Source organism: Myxocyprinus asiaticus, chromosome 16, assembly GCF_019703515.2.
Source record: "Myxocyprinus asiaticus isolate MX2 ecotype Aquarium Trade chromosome 16, UBuf_Myxa_2, whole genome shotgun sequence".
Lineage (NCBI taxonomy): Eukaryota > Metazoa > Chordata > Actinopteri > Cypriniformes > Catostomidae > Myxocyprinus > Myxocyprinus asiaticus.
In genome coordinates, this window is record NC_059359.1 from 6,922,761 (window position 1) to 6,935,289 (window position 12,529).

The 12,529-nt window shown below is 37.5% G+C and overlaps 1 protein-coding gene across 1 annotated transcript in view; it reads right to left on the reverse strand.

Moving 5' to 3' along the window:
* Positions 1–12,529, reverse strand: part of mtmr11 (myotubularin related protein 11) — a 73,172-nt gene that overhangs the window by 31,141 nt on the left and 29,502 nt on the right. Inside the window, exons 3-6 of the mRNA XM_051720053.1 lie at positions 5,912–6,048; positions 5,639–5,708; positions 771–910; positions 286–370 (exon numbers count right to left, since the gene is read on the reverse strand). Of these exons, the coding sequence (XP_051576013.1) occupies positions 286–370; positions 771–910; positions 5,639–5,708; positions 5,912–6,048 (432 nt within the window). The remainder of the gene's footprint in view (positions 1–285; positions 371–770; positions 911–5,638; positions 5,709–5,911; positions 6,049–12,529) is intronic.

The following is a 12,529-nucleotide window of genomic DNA, read 5'->3' on the forward strand; positions in this document are numbered from 1 at the left end:
AAACTGCTGTATTATACAATTTACTAAAACATTTTAATAGATGACATATGTACACATTTTTGAATGGCACAAACAAATTAATAGTGAATCTGATTAATTGAAATGGACAGTTTGAACTGATTCATGGAAATGAAATGAATTGAACTTAAACTCTAATGGCAACAAGGAGGAATTGAAAAATGAATTAAATTATGCTGTCTTTATTAAACTTGATGGCAGGATATTCTTTTCGCTTTTATCTGTTGTGTCAATATTGGCTTTTGTATTGATTTATCAGTGACTTACCAATACTACCCAAAGCAGCATTCTGGAAGGACAGGATGGTCCCAGGTTTCAGTGGTTGGTAGGTCTTTGCAATTGTGTATGTAATCTGCAAATAATTTAATGAGTGTGGCACTTATTACTCTGATGATCAACAATATCTAATCGTTTTTATCTACTTTACTTTTAATTTGACATTCTTATGTTTTCTGATATTAAAGGGATAATTCACCCCAAAATGAAAATTCTATAATTTACTCACTCTCACCCCTATCTTTCCTTTCTTTTCTTTTTTTCACACAAAAGGAGAGGCTTCTTTTATTGTATGAAAAAAATATATATATATTAAAAGAAAGTGAATGGTGACTGAGGCTGTAAGTTCCTAACATTCTGCCTCTTTTTGAGTTCAGAAGAAACAAAAGTAATACCGGATTGGAATAACAGGAGGATGAGTACATTTTGTATTTTATTTTTTTCATTTTTGAGTGAACTACTCTTTTAAGACAAACCTCCTCAGCCTGGGTGTCTGGTGTGAGTCTGTCGAACAGGAAGCACAGAACACGCAGGTCTCGGCAGTACAGCACCAGTTCCTCTGGGGTGAACTTCAGAGAACAGCTGGGGGTCACCAGTTTGGAGCGAGATGGTCCCACTGCAACAGACATTTATTTAAATATATATATATATATATATATATTTAAATAATTTCAACTCATCCCTCCTTTTCTTTAAAAAAGCAAAAATCGAGGTTACAGTGAGACACTTACAATGGAATTTAATGAGGCCAATTTTTGGAGGATTTAAAGACAGAAATGTGAAGCTTATAATTTTATAAAAGCACTAACATTCATTCTTCTGTTAAAACTCATGTATTATTTATGCTGTAAAGTTGTTTAAATCATAATTTTTACATTCATTTTAGGGTTTGTTGACATTATATCATCATGGCAACGAAGCTGTAAAATTGCTTCTGTCAGGGGGATCTATCTATCTATCTATCTATCTACTGTATGCATGTATCTATGTACTGTATGTACAACTCTTATTAATGACAAAAGTCTCTAATTAAAAATGTAAATAAAACATTTACATATGTAAGAAAATATGAGTGGTGCTTGCCCATGCCAAAAATTAAGAGATCACTGCAAAATTATCAGTTTCTCTGGATTTACTATTTATAGGTATGTGTTTGAGTAAAATTAAAATTTTTGTTTTATTCTATAAAGTACTGACAAAATTTCTCCCAAATTCCAAATAAAAATATTGTCATTTAAAGCATTTATTTGCAGAAAATGACAACTGGTCAAAACAACAAAAAAGATGCAGTGTTTTCAGAAGTTCATATTCATTTTTAAACAACACAATACTAATGTTTTACAGTTTTTGAAACAGTCTTAACATTCTCTAATCTGTAACTGCAATGGTCACAACTGTTTTATGGGACATCACAACTCTATTGCATGTCTGCAAAATGTAGTAACTCACCCAAAACATTTAATTCATGCTTCAAAACCTAGTTATTGTGTCAGTAAATTGGCAAAAAGTTTTTTGTCATCGTCTGAGCCGTACTGGTCAAACCGTTTAGATGTTTTGTCACCATGGCAGTAAACCCTGGAAATGTTTGTTATATACAAATTTCCTTTCTGTTCTACTTTTTGTCGACACTGACTGCTTACTGTATTACACAAGAATGTCAGTTTTGTCTAGCTGAATGCTTTTGTGTATCACATTGAGCTTTTTAGATACCGATTTCAACAGTAGGTAAAAGTTTACTAGGATATGCACATTTGTATTTATACAGTAAATCTTTGTAGCAATGTGTTACATATAAACAGAAAATTCACATTTGTATGTCCATTTTTACACATTTCTTACATGTAAAGTCATATACAGGTGCATCTCAATAAATTAGAATGTCGTGGAAAAGTTCATTTATTTCAGTAATTCAACTCAAATTGTGAAACTCGTGTATTAAATAAATTCAATGCACACAGACTGAAGTAGTTTAAGTCTTTGGTTCTTTTAATTGTAATGATTTTGGCTCACATTTAACAAAAACCCACCAATTCACTATCTCAACAAATTAGAATATGGTGACATGCCAATCAGCTAATCAACTCAAAACACCTGCAAAGGTTTCCTGAGCCTTCAAAATGGTCTCTCAGTTTGGTTCACTAGGCTACACAATCATGGGGAAGACTGCTGATCTGACAGTTGTCCAGAAGACAATCATTGACACCCTTCACAAGGAGGGTAAGCCACAAATATTCATTGCCAGAGAAGCTGGCTGTTCACAGAGTGCTGTATCCAAGCATGTTAACAGAAAGTTGAGTGGAAGGAAAAAGTGTGGAAGAAAAAGATGCACAACCAACCGAGAGAACCGCAGCCTTATGAGGATTGTCAAGCAAAATCTATTCAAGAATTTGGGTGAACTTCACAAGGAATGGACTGAGGCTGGGGTCAAGGCATCAAGAGCCACCACACACAGACGTGTCAAGGAATTTGGCTACAGTTGTCGTATTCCTCTTGTTAAGCCACTCCTGAACCACAGACAACGTCAGAGGCGTCTTACCTGGGCTAAGGAGAGAAGACCGGACTGTTGCCCAGTGGTCCAAAGTCCTCTTTTCAGATGAGAGAAAGTTTTGTATTTCATTTGGAAACCAAGGTCCTAGAGTCTGGAGGAAGGGTGGAGAAGCTCATAGCCCAAGTTGCTTGAAGTCCAGTGTTAAGTTTCCACAGTCTGTGATGATTTGGGGTGCAATGTCATCTGCCGGTGTTGGTCCATTGTGTTTTTTGAAAACCAAAGTCACTGCACCCGTTTACCAAGAAATTTTGGAGCACTTCATGCTTCCTTCTGCTGACCAGCTTTTTAAAGATGCTGATTTCATTTTCCAGCAGGATTTGGCACCTGCCCACACTGCCAAAAGCACCAAAAGTTGGTTAAATGACCATGGTGTTGGTGTGCTTGACTGGCCAGCAAACTCACCAGACCTGAACCCCATAGAGAATCTATGGGGTATTGTCAAGAGGAAAATGAGAAACAAGAGACCAAAAAATGCAGATGAGCTGAAGGCCACTGTCAAAGAAACCTGGGCTTCCATACCACCTCAGCAGTGCCACAAACTGATCACCTCCATGCCACGCCGAATTGAGGCAGTAATTAAAGCAAAAGGAGCCCCTACCAAGTATTGAGTACATATACAGTAAATTAACATACTTTCCAGAAGGCCAACAATTCACTAAAAATGTTTTTTTTATTGGTCTTATGATGTATTCTAATTTTTTGAGATAGTGAATTGGTGGGTTTTTGTTAAATGTGAGCCAAAATCATCACAATTAAAAGAACCAAAGACTTAAACTACTTCAGTCTGTGTGCATTGAATTTATTTAATACACGAGTTTCACAATTGGAGTTGAATTACTGAAATAAATGAACTTTTCCACGACATTCTAATTTATTGAGATGCACCTGCATAGTGAACAGAAAATTGACAAAATGACATCCATGCAAAAAAACAAAACAAAACAAAAACCCCTGCAACAATAAAAAAAGTAGTAGTTCTGCAGTAGTTCTGTAAAAAGCAATAAACTGTACCTCCTCACAGTACGTAACACTACAAGTTCCCATCTTCTTGGTGGACATCCTGTCGCTCTTGTTGGGCTGGCCAGAGATTTAGCAGACATCACAAACATTCCATATCTTAGATATTTATGGAATATACATGTATGTCTGACAGATTTTGATAATTGAATGGATAATTTGTGATGGCTCACACGATGAAATAATGTTTAGAAGTTGTGAAGAGTATGACAATTTCACTGAGAATCAACTCATCAGTTTTGATCAGCAAGTCATGTGCATTTACTTATTGTGCAAATTGTAGACAATTGTACTTACTCTTTTGCACACATGTGCCAAAACACGTGCAATTTGCTTAAATGAGTAAGAAATTCAAATCTGGTGTGAACAAGAAACTAATTGTTCAGAGATTTAAAAAAAATAATTCTCATTCGAGAATTGAGCCAAAGCAATTGAGAAAAACTGTAACTTAGGAAGAATTCAGAGATCAATCAATTTGGTGGAATAACACTGATTTTTAATCACAGCTTTCATGCGTCTTGGCATGCTCTCTACCAGTCTTTCACATTGCTGTTGGGTGACTTTATGCAACTCCTGGCGCAACAATTCAAGCAGCTCGGCTTTGTTTGATGACTTGTATATCCATCTTCCTCTTGATCACATTCCAGAGGTTTTCAACGGGGTTCAGGTCTGGAGATTGGGCTGGCCATGACAGGGTCTTGATCTGGTTGTTCTCCATCCATACCTTGATTGACCTGGCTGTGTGGCATGGAGCATTGTCCTTCTGGAAAAACCAATCCTCAAAGTCAGGGAACATTGTCAGAATAGAACGAAGCAAGTTTTCTTCCAGGATAACCTTGTACGTGGCTTGATTCATGCGTCCGTCACAAAGACGAATCTGCTCGATTCCAGCCTTGCTGAAGCACCCCCAGAAAATCACAAATCCTCCACCAAATGATCGCGTGTCCTCTTGTCGTACGAATTCACGGTTTAGAGTTCACCATGCTTGAACTTTGGTACTCATCGTAGTACGAAATTTCTTCACATGAGCTTGTGTTTCCGCTCTGCTGCATTCGGATGCGTTTGAATGGGAGTGAATGGAGCGCGAAGTGTAGTGTGACCGCCTCTTTAGTGGTAAGATAATATTCTTTGTGAATATGGGTATGGGATGATTTTTTTTTTATAGAAAGCAGGTCAAAATGAATTTTTGTGCTAATCAATATTATGCCACAAATGCTGTCGATTGAGTTTAACTTGTATTGAACTTGGAATATTGCTTTAAAAATAATGTCACAATGCAAAAAATCCTAAAGGGCCTAAAAATAGGCTACTTTTTCTTTCAGAAAAATATATTTTTATAGTTTTCTTTCTCTTCTTCTTTAGGTTTTACCATGAAATATGACCTGGACATGTTCTTAACATCTAATCTCATGAGATTAACTATGTATGTACCTACTGTATGGCTGTATTTACAATGCAAGGCCTAATGCACATATAAAACATCTTGACACATACTGAATATGGAGACATGGATCCGAGTGTTTTTATGTCAAAACAGTACGCCAAAAAGTCTGAACCACCCGCAGTGTGTTTTATTAAAGTGTTTTAGAAAAAAAAAATATGTAGATATATACTGTTTTTGTTTTTACTACATATTGTCATTTATTTTTTTAAATAGATGCCCTCATATGTGTTTATACACAAAAGATACGATCAGTGCCAGATGTCTGACATTTTTGTTTTTTTTTTGGTGACAATGTAAATGTTTAACTGTCAGTCTATAAGTAAAGACTGCTTCACCTGCCACGACTTTGTCGATGGAGGCGAGAGCAACATCATGGTCTCCAAGCAGCACAGGATCTGCATTGTCCTGGATAAAAAGAGAAGAGGGAAAGCTATGAAGATAATTATGTCTGCAGAGGATGGTACACTAGACAAAAATCACAGAAGGCTAGAGAAATGCTGTAAACTCCAGGAGGCCCAAGGCTTGAAGGTTCACACTAAGTAAACAGAGAAGTGCTGGCACCCGTATCCCAGGAACATCTCAGCAATGAGTGGAACTATGACACTCACGTCAGGTTTCCTGCTGTCCTGAGGCACGAAGGCCACTCTGAAATGAGTACAGAACAGAGTCCCAGACAACCAGCCACCTCCTTCTTTAGCCGACAGCTTCTTCCTCACCAGTACGGCTCGCTGCAGCACACACTCTCCTGATGACAAGATTTGTTCACATTATTTATATTTGGAGGCAGGTGGCAAAAATGTGTTTGTGCCCCTGAATGCAAGATAATTAATCAATATTTCTGGTCCATTTTCCTAGAAGCAAAAGACTCATGTATTTAATAACTGAAACTCAAATCAGAGTGAAATATGATAAGGTTGCTTATTTATCAGTTTCTGAATTAAAATTCATCATACATTTGACATTCTTATCTTAAACTCAAAAGAGAACAGTATGGAAGAATATTAATGACAAAAGTCTGTAATTAAAAATGTAAATAAAACATTTACATATGTAAGAAAATATGAGTGGTGCTTGCCCATGCCAGTTTGTTACTGGTCCAAGTCTCTATAATATTCTGATTCCTAGATATGACTCGGGGGTCCTTCCTTCAATGCAAGTTTATGGAATTTTTTCCCCCATTTTATCATCTGCAAGGCAAATATGAGCATGTTTGCATGCATGTTCTTACATAGATTATGCTTTATAAGCCGATAACTTGTGTGGTCATGTAAACAAGACAAAGGTTTTGGGGGATTTTGGGGAGTTATCAGCATATTGGCGTGCATGTAAATGGGCTCTATGTAAAGGATTTGGTGTTTCAACAATACTTTGAGGGTAAGAATGATTCGGTTGACAAAATGTATTTTGATTTATTTATTTATTTGTATTGCCATGTCAGCATCACTGGCTATTTTCATCAAGGTAGTTTAAAAGGTAATATACACAATATATAATACAGTAATATACACAATGAAGATTATATAAGATCTTTCATTTCAATATTTGATAAATTAAAAATCTTCCCTGGTGAAACATTATTGAAAACATCCACTAAAAAACTTTGAGTAAAAACGTTGCCTAGTGGCATTAAAAGTAGGACATTCCAGTAAAATGTGTTTAATAGACAGTGGTGTCTGACAAAAATCACATGTTGGTGGCACTTCCCCTTTCAATAAAAACATATGACTAAGTCTGGAAAGACCAATACGGCAACTTGTGAAAGATCTTTCATTGGTCAGCGGGCTGCTTGGTACCAAGTGAGTCTCTTGAAGACAAGAGGCAATGGGATTAACAACAGTAGATAAACGCTGCAGTTCAGTTCCTCGGCAGTTCCACTGAATAATGCGATTATTCTTTCTAAAGTAGGCAAAACCAGTACATGCCCTTTACTTCTGCATTTAGGAGATAAGCTACGGCTATGAGAAGTTATGTTCTCTTTCATTTCAATATCCTTTCTTTTGACATCTTTTTTTTTTTGGATTACCTTTTGGTAATTGTGTTCTTATAATACTTTGTGTCTTTTTCCCTCTTGGAGATTGGTTGTGTTCAGCTGACAGACTTTGTTCTTCAGTGACTTGGGTCTGACTTCATGTAATTTGGCTTTGGGTGCTTTGAGTACTTAGAATTTTTGTTTATGCATTGTGGTTTGTCATTATTCACCCAGGTCAAGTCTGTCTGGCATTCAGCAGTGCTCGTGATTGGTTTTACCACAGAGGCATAAGACTTCCTTATATTAAAGGCAGGAGACTCCTCAACCACTCTGCGTGCTTCGTACGTAGCTCACTCTCTCCATACATTTTACTCTCTGGATTTCCTTTTCTTTGATCCAAACTGGACAGACTTTTGATGAGGCTGAGTGATCAGCAGCGCAGTTGCTGCATTTTGCCGGTGTTGTACAGCCTGATTCATGTCCTTCCTCTCCAAAATTACAGCATACTGACTTGTTTTTACATCCTGCAGAGCCATGGCCAAATTTTTGACAATTAAAACATCTTAGGGGGTTTGGAATGAAAATGTTGACAGGTACACTCAGATATCCTAATTGGATCCTTTCTGGTGGTTGTGGTTTGTTGAATGTCCCTATGTAAGTTCCGGTTTTAATCATCTGGTCTTCTTTTTTGATCGTAATTCTTTTAACATTTGTTACACCTTGTTGAGTCAATTCCGATGCTATGTCAGCCTCATCCATATCTTGTAGCTCTCTGGTACGGATAACTCCTTTACTGCTGTTTAGAGATGGATGATACAAGGCTTTTATAGGAACATTGGCCAGCGTATTAGCACGCATTAGATTATCTGCGTGAATTGTTTTGGAACATTCCACTAGTATTTATCCAGACCGTAGTTTTTTCACATCTTTAACTGTCCCTGCTATACCCAAGATACCTTTTTGTATTGCAAAAGGGGACAGCTTAGTCAGAGGCATGTCAGGTAGTACAGATTCTAAAAGAATGAATCTCTGCCAATTTTCACTTTTTTGGGAGAACATGCAACAAGTATCAGAGTAATCATCCACATTCTGTTCCAACTTTGGTTGTTTAGGGTTTTTTTTGGTTAGCCATGTTTGTGTTATTTCGTTTCATCTCCCGTTCCCCACCCACCTTGGAGTCCAAGAAGGGGATCAAAATTTATTTTGAAGATGTTGAGTAATGAAATAACAAAAAAGACACAGTACTGCTGTTTAATGTTGGTAATGCCTTAAACACACTCATACACACATGAAACGAGTCCGATTGCTGTTGTGGTCACTTTTCAAAGCAGAGTTACTTAATTTTAGGATTCTCAAGGGTACGTTGAATCTCAAAGCTCATTCCTAGGGCACCATGGGACACAGATGTCAGAGAGAACTGTCACAGCGATTACTAAATATTTGAAAAACAGAGCACTTATGACTTTTCCTAAACACTGTAAATGCACTAAATTCCACAAAGCTTCAAATAATTTCAGTTTTTCAAACTCACTTACACATTTACCTAATTATTTCATATTTGTAAGCTTGTGGTTGACAAAATCGTCAGCAAGGAAGTATCATTTGTAGAACTGGGTGACATTGGGCCTCATTAATGAAACACAAGCACATTTATTTGTCAATCACTTGTATAAACCATTCTAATGTCAATTGTCACATTCAATTCAACCATTCAAACCATGCAAACTATTCTTGCATCATGTGACAATTAACATAAACTTTATATTGTTAAGTATGTCCCAGTTACAAAACGAAATTACAACAACCAATAAAAAAAGTACCCTTAGAACGACACAGCTAATGGTGTATTCACGTCATGTTGGAGTTACTGTAATTTCACCATGACAACAGATTCTACTCGGAGCCGGAAATTAATCATTTCTAAGGCAAAAATCATAACACCAAATAATAAAATGTTATATCAAGCAGAAATACTGTATATGTAAACTACCTTTAACTGTTGAGGTCACAGCCATTTTGGTTCTTTCTACATGATGTCACAATGGACAAGTCATAGTTTTTATAGAAATCTGAGTTCACAACTTGTAATTGCAAGTTTTACAAAGTCATGAACAATGATTTGAACTTGGAATCTCGTAATTACTGTTATTCGGACATGACGTAAACGCACCATAAAAAAGATGTCTGCTACAATATTGCTCATGCTCAAAGTTGGTTTATTACATAATTGCATTTTATTAATATATAACATAATAACTTATTTGCATTTCATGTTTACATTGTATATGAGTGTAAACGGAAGTATAGAGTATAGGAACTTTTTTAATTTAACACAGAAATTTTGACTTTAAGGTACTATGAGAAATCAAATTAAACTTAACTCATACCTTATTACTATAATGTATTTTTTATTTCAAATTGTTTTTCAATTTGTTTTCAATAACAAAAACAGAGATAAAAAAACAGACAAAAGGTAACCAGAGCACAACTGTAAAAACAGCATACATGAATACAATATCCTGCCCACCTTACATACATGAAATACTTCTATTTGTAATTGCAACAGAATCAACAAATGGAAGCAAAGTAAGTAATGCAATCAACAAGAAATAATGGAAGGAGGGTGGGGGGGAGGGTGGGGTAGAGATGTGGGGGGCTGCTAATCTAAAGTGTTTGCATCAAATTCATTTGCATAGTAGTCTAAATAGGGATGCCATGATCTTTTAAACCTTTTCAACGAGCCCTGCACTGTACATCTGATTTTTTTCTATTTTGAGGACTGACATTACCTCATGAATACAGTGTGAGTGAGATGGAGGTGTGGGGGATTTCCAGCTAAGAAGGATAAGCTGGCGGGCTAGTAATGTTGAGAATGCCATTAGATCTGATTCATGTCTGGATACCTCGCTGTTGCTAGGGGCAAACCCAAATGTTGCGATAACAGGATCTGGGTCAACCTTTTCTTTTTTTTTTACATATGTAGGAGAATGTGTTAAAAATCTCCAACCAGAATGTATACAATTTTGGGCATGTCCAAACCATATGGCCTAAAGTAGCAGGGGCCTGATGGCATCTGATACACTTTGGACTTCCTGTTGCTGATGGCACACTGCACGAATGTTTGTAGCCTTAACATCTGCCATTTTTCAGCACGCATTCATTTTCTCCTCTGTGTTACACGGATTATTGCATCGATGTCAAAGCACCGCTTATCAAGAACAACCTTAACAACAAACAATTGCGTGAGGGATTCACATCGATCTCAAACCCTCACTGCTCAGGAACAACCAACAACAACAACAAAAAATTGCGGTAAGTCAAGGCATCCGCTCATGTTATTTCTTCCTGCATTGCATGTCACTTGTTTACTATAGCATGTGATAAATGTAAGGAACTAGTCAGGCTGACGGAGAAGGTTAATGAGTTAGAGACATGCATCCGAAAGCTAGTGGAGGTCAGTGAGAAAGAGAAGCCAGTAGATACTGTTTCGGATGCGGGTAGTACAAAAAGCAACACACACACTTTGGTTCTGGCTCTAGAGCCCCCGCAGCAGGGCGTTTGGGTGACTTCTCGGCGGCATACTCGCTCACCAAAGCAACACCACTCTCCCATTCCTGTTAGGGTTTCCAATCGATTCTCCCCACTCAGTGATGCACCCACTGAGAATCATGTTGAAAGAGCCTTGGTAATAGGTGATTCTATTGTAAGGAACATGGAAATTCAGACTCCAGCCACTATTGTTCTTTGTAAAAAAAAAAAAAATTTTATTAACAATTTTTGATTGATTCCATAAACAAATTTAAACAAACAACACGAGAATACATGGAATACATTTTTAACAATTAAAAATTGTTAAACTCGGTGCCCAACTCGGTGCACCACTTCTATCCCCTTAGCATTATCTGCCTGCCGATCATCATGCTGGTAAGGACCCAGTTTTATATTTGTTTATTCATTATATTAATACCTGCCCCATCACCCAAAATACAAAGTCTGGTGAAAAATACAATCGGAGTGCTCAAGACCTCACAAATAAAATTCTGAACCTTCGACCAAAACTCTTGAATCTTAGTACAGAATCAAAAAACATGGGCTATGTCCCCATCCTCCAACTGGCATCGGCAGCAAGTAGGTGTGTCTTTAAGGCCAAGCCTATACAATCTGGAGGGAGTCCAATAAAAATGATGCAGAATCTTAAATTGAATGAGGCCATTATCCTGTGTACTGTATTTCCACTTACATTCATCTCCGCAAATTCTGTGGGATGGTGCTCATGGAGATGGTGCTTAAGGTTTGAAGTGTTTCCCGCCTGAGCCGATACGTTTTTGCGGCAGACTTTTCAGACTGGGTAACCATCAACATTGATGGTGCCTCGTGGGTCATTTACATAGCCAAGTAATCCCAGACAGCGGACTTCAACTTCTGTGGTGGCGGAAATAGAGGTTCAGGCTCGGACATGTCTGCATGCTGCGCTCCGCTCGTGCTGGACTTCTGATGTGATCGTGATGTGCAGCGCTCGCGACACCTGCATGTCACCTTTAAAATTGAGTGACAGTCAAATGCAACATGAGGAAGGTGAAATTTAAAGATTTATTTGATCAAGCCAAGTTTATATGATGCTGCAGATTCTGTCTTAATTAAACTGATTTGGATTTTAGAAAAGTTCTGAAAAATTCTGTCTTTATCTTCATGCAATACCTTCTCAATGAGAAGATTTCAACGTCCGTTTTAAAACAGAGGGATATTATGAAACCGTTACATCCCTAGTCTAGACTAAAGACTCATCAATTTAGCCAGACATACACCTAATTTATCCTTCAACTCATAATTAGTCTGCTTTAGTTAGGTCTGCCGGAACCAGAAACAATGATCATGATCTATAAATCTGCAATAAATTGAATGGCATCTATGCTAATATTATTCTATTTGTATCACTGTCTCAACCTCAGGACTCCTATCCTGAGGTCACCAGAACCGGCTGGATCCAGCTCCATTCCTGCTGTGTGTTGGACTCCACTGCTCTGTGTCTCTGAGTGATGACGACTAAATGCAGCCGGTGCCAGCCAAATATCACTTCAGTCTATTGCAATGGTCTTCAGAGGATGAACTGATGCCAACTCCAACCATAAGACATGGGATACATCATATGTCATTGTCTGAACCTTGGACTTAGGATAGACCTCACCGAAATTACCGACCGGTTGAACTGCGATGCACCTCACTGATCTCTGCCTGCATCACCTCAGTCTAATGATGG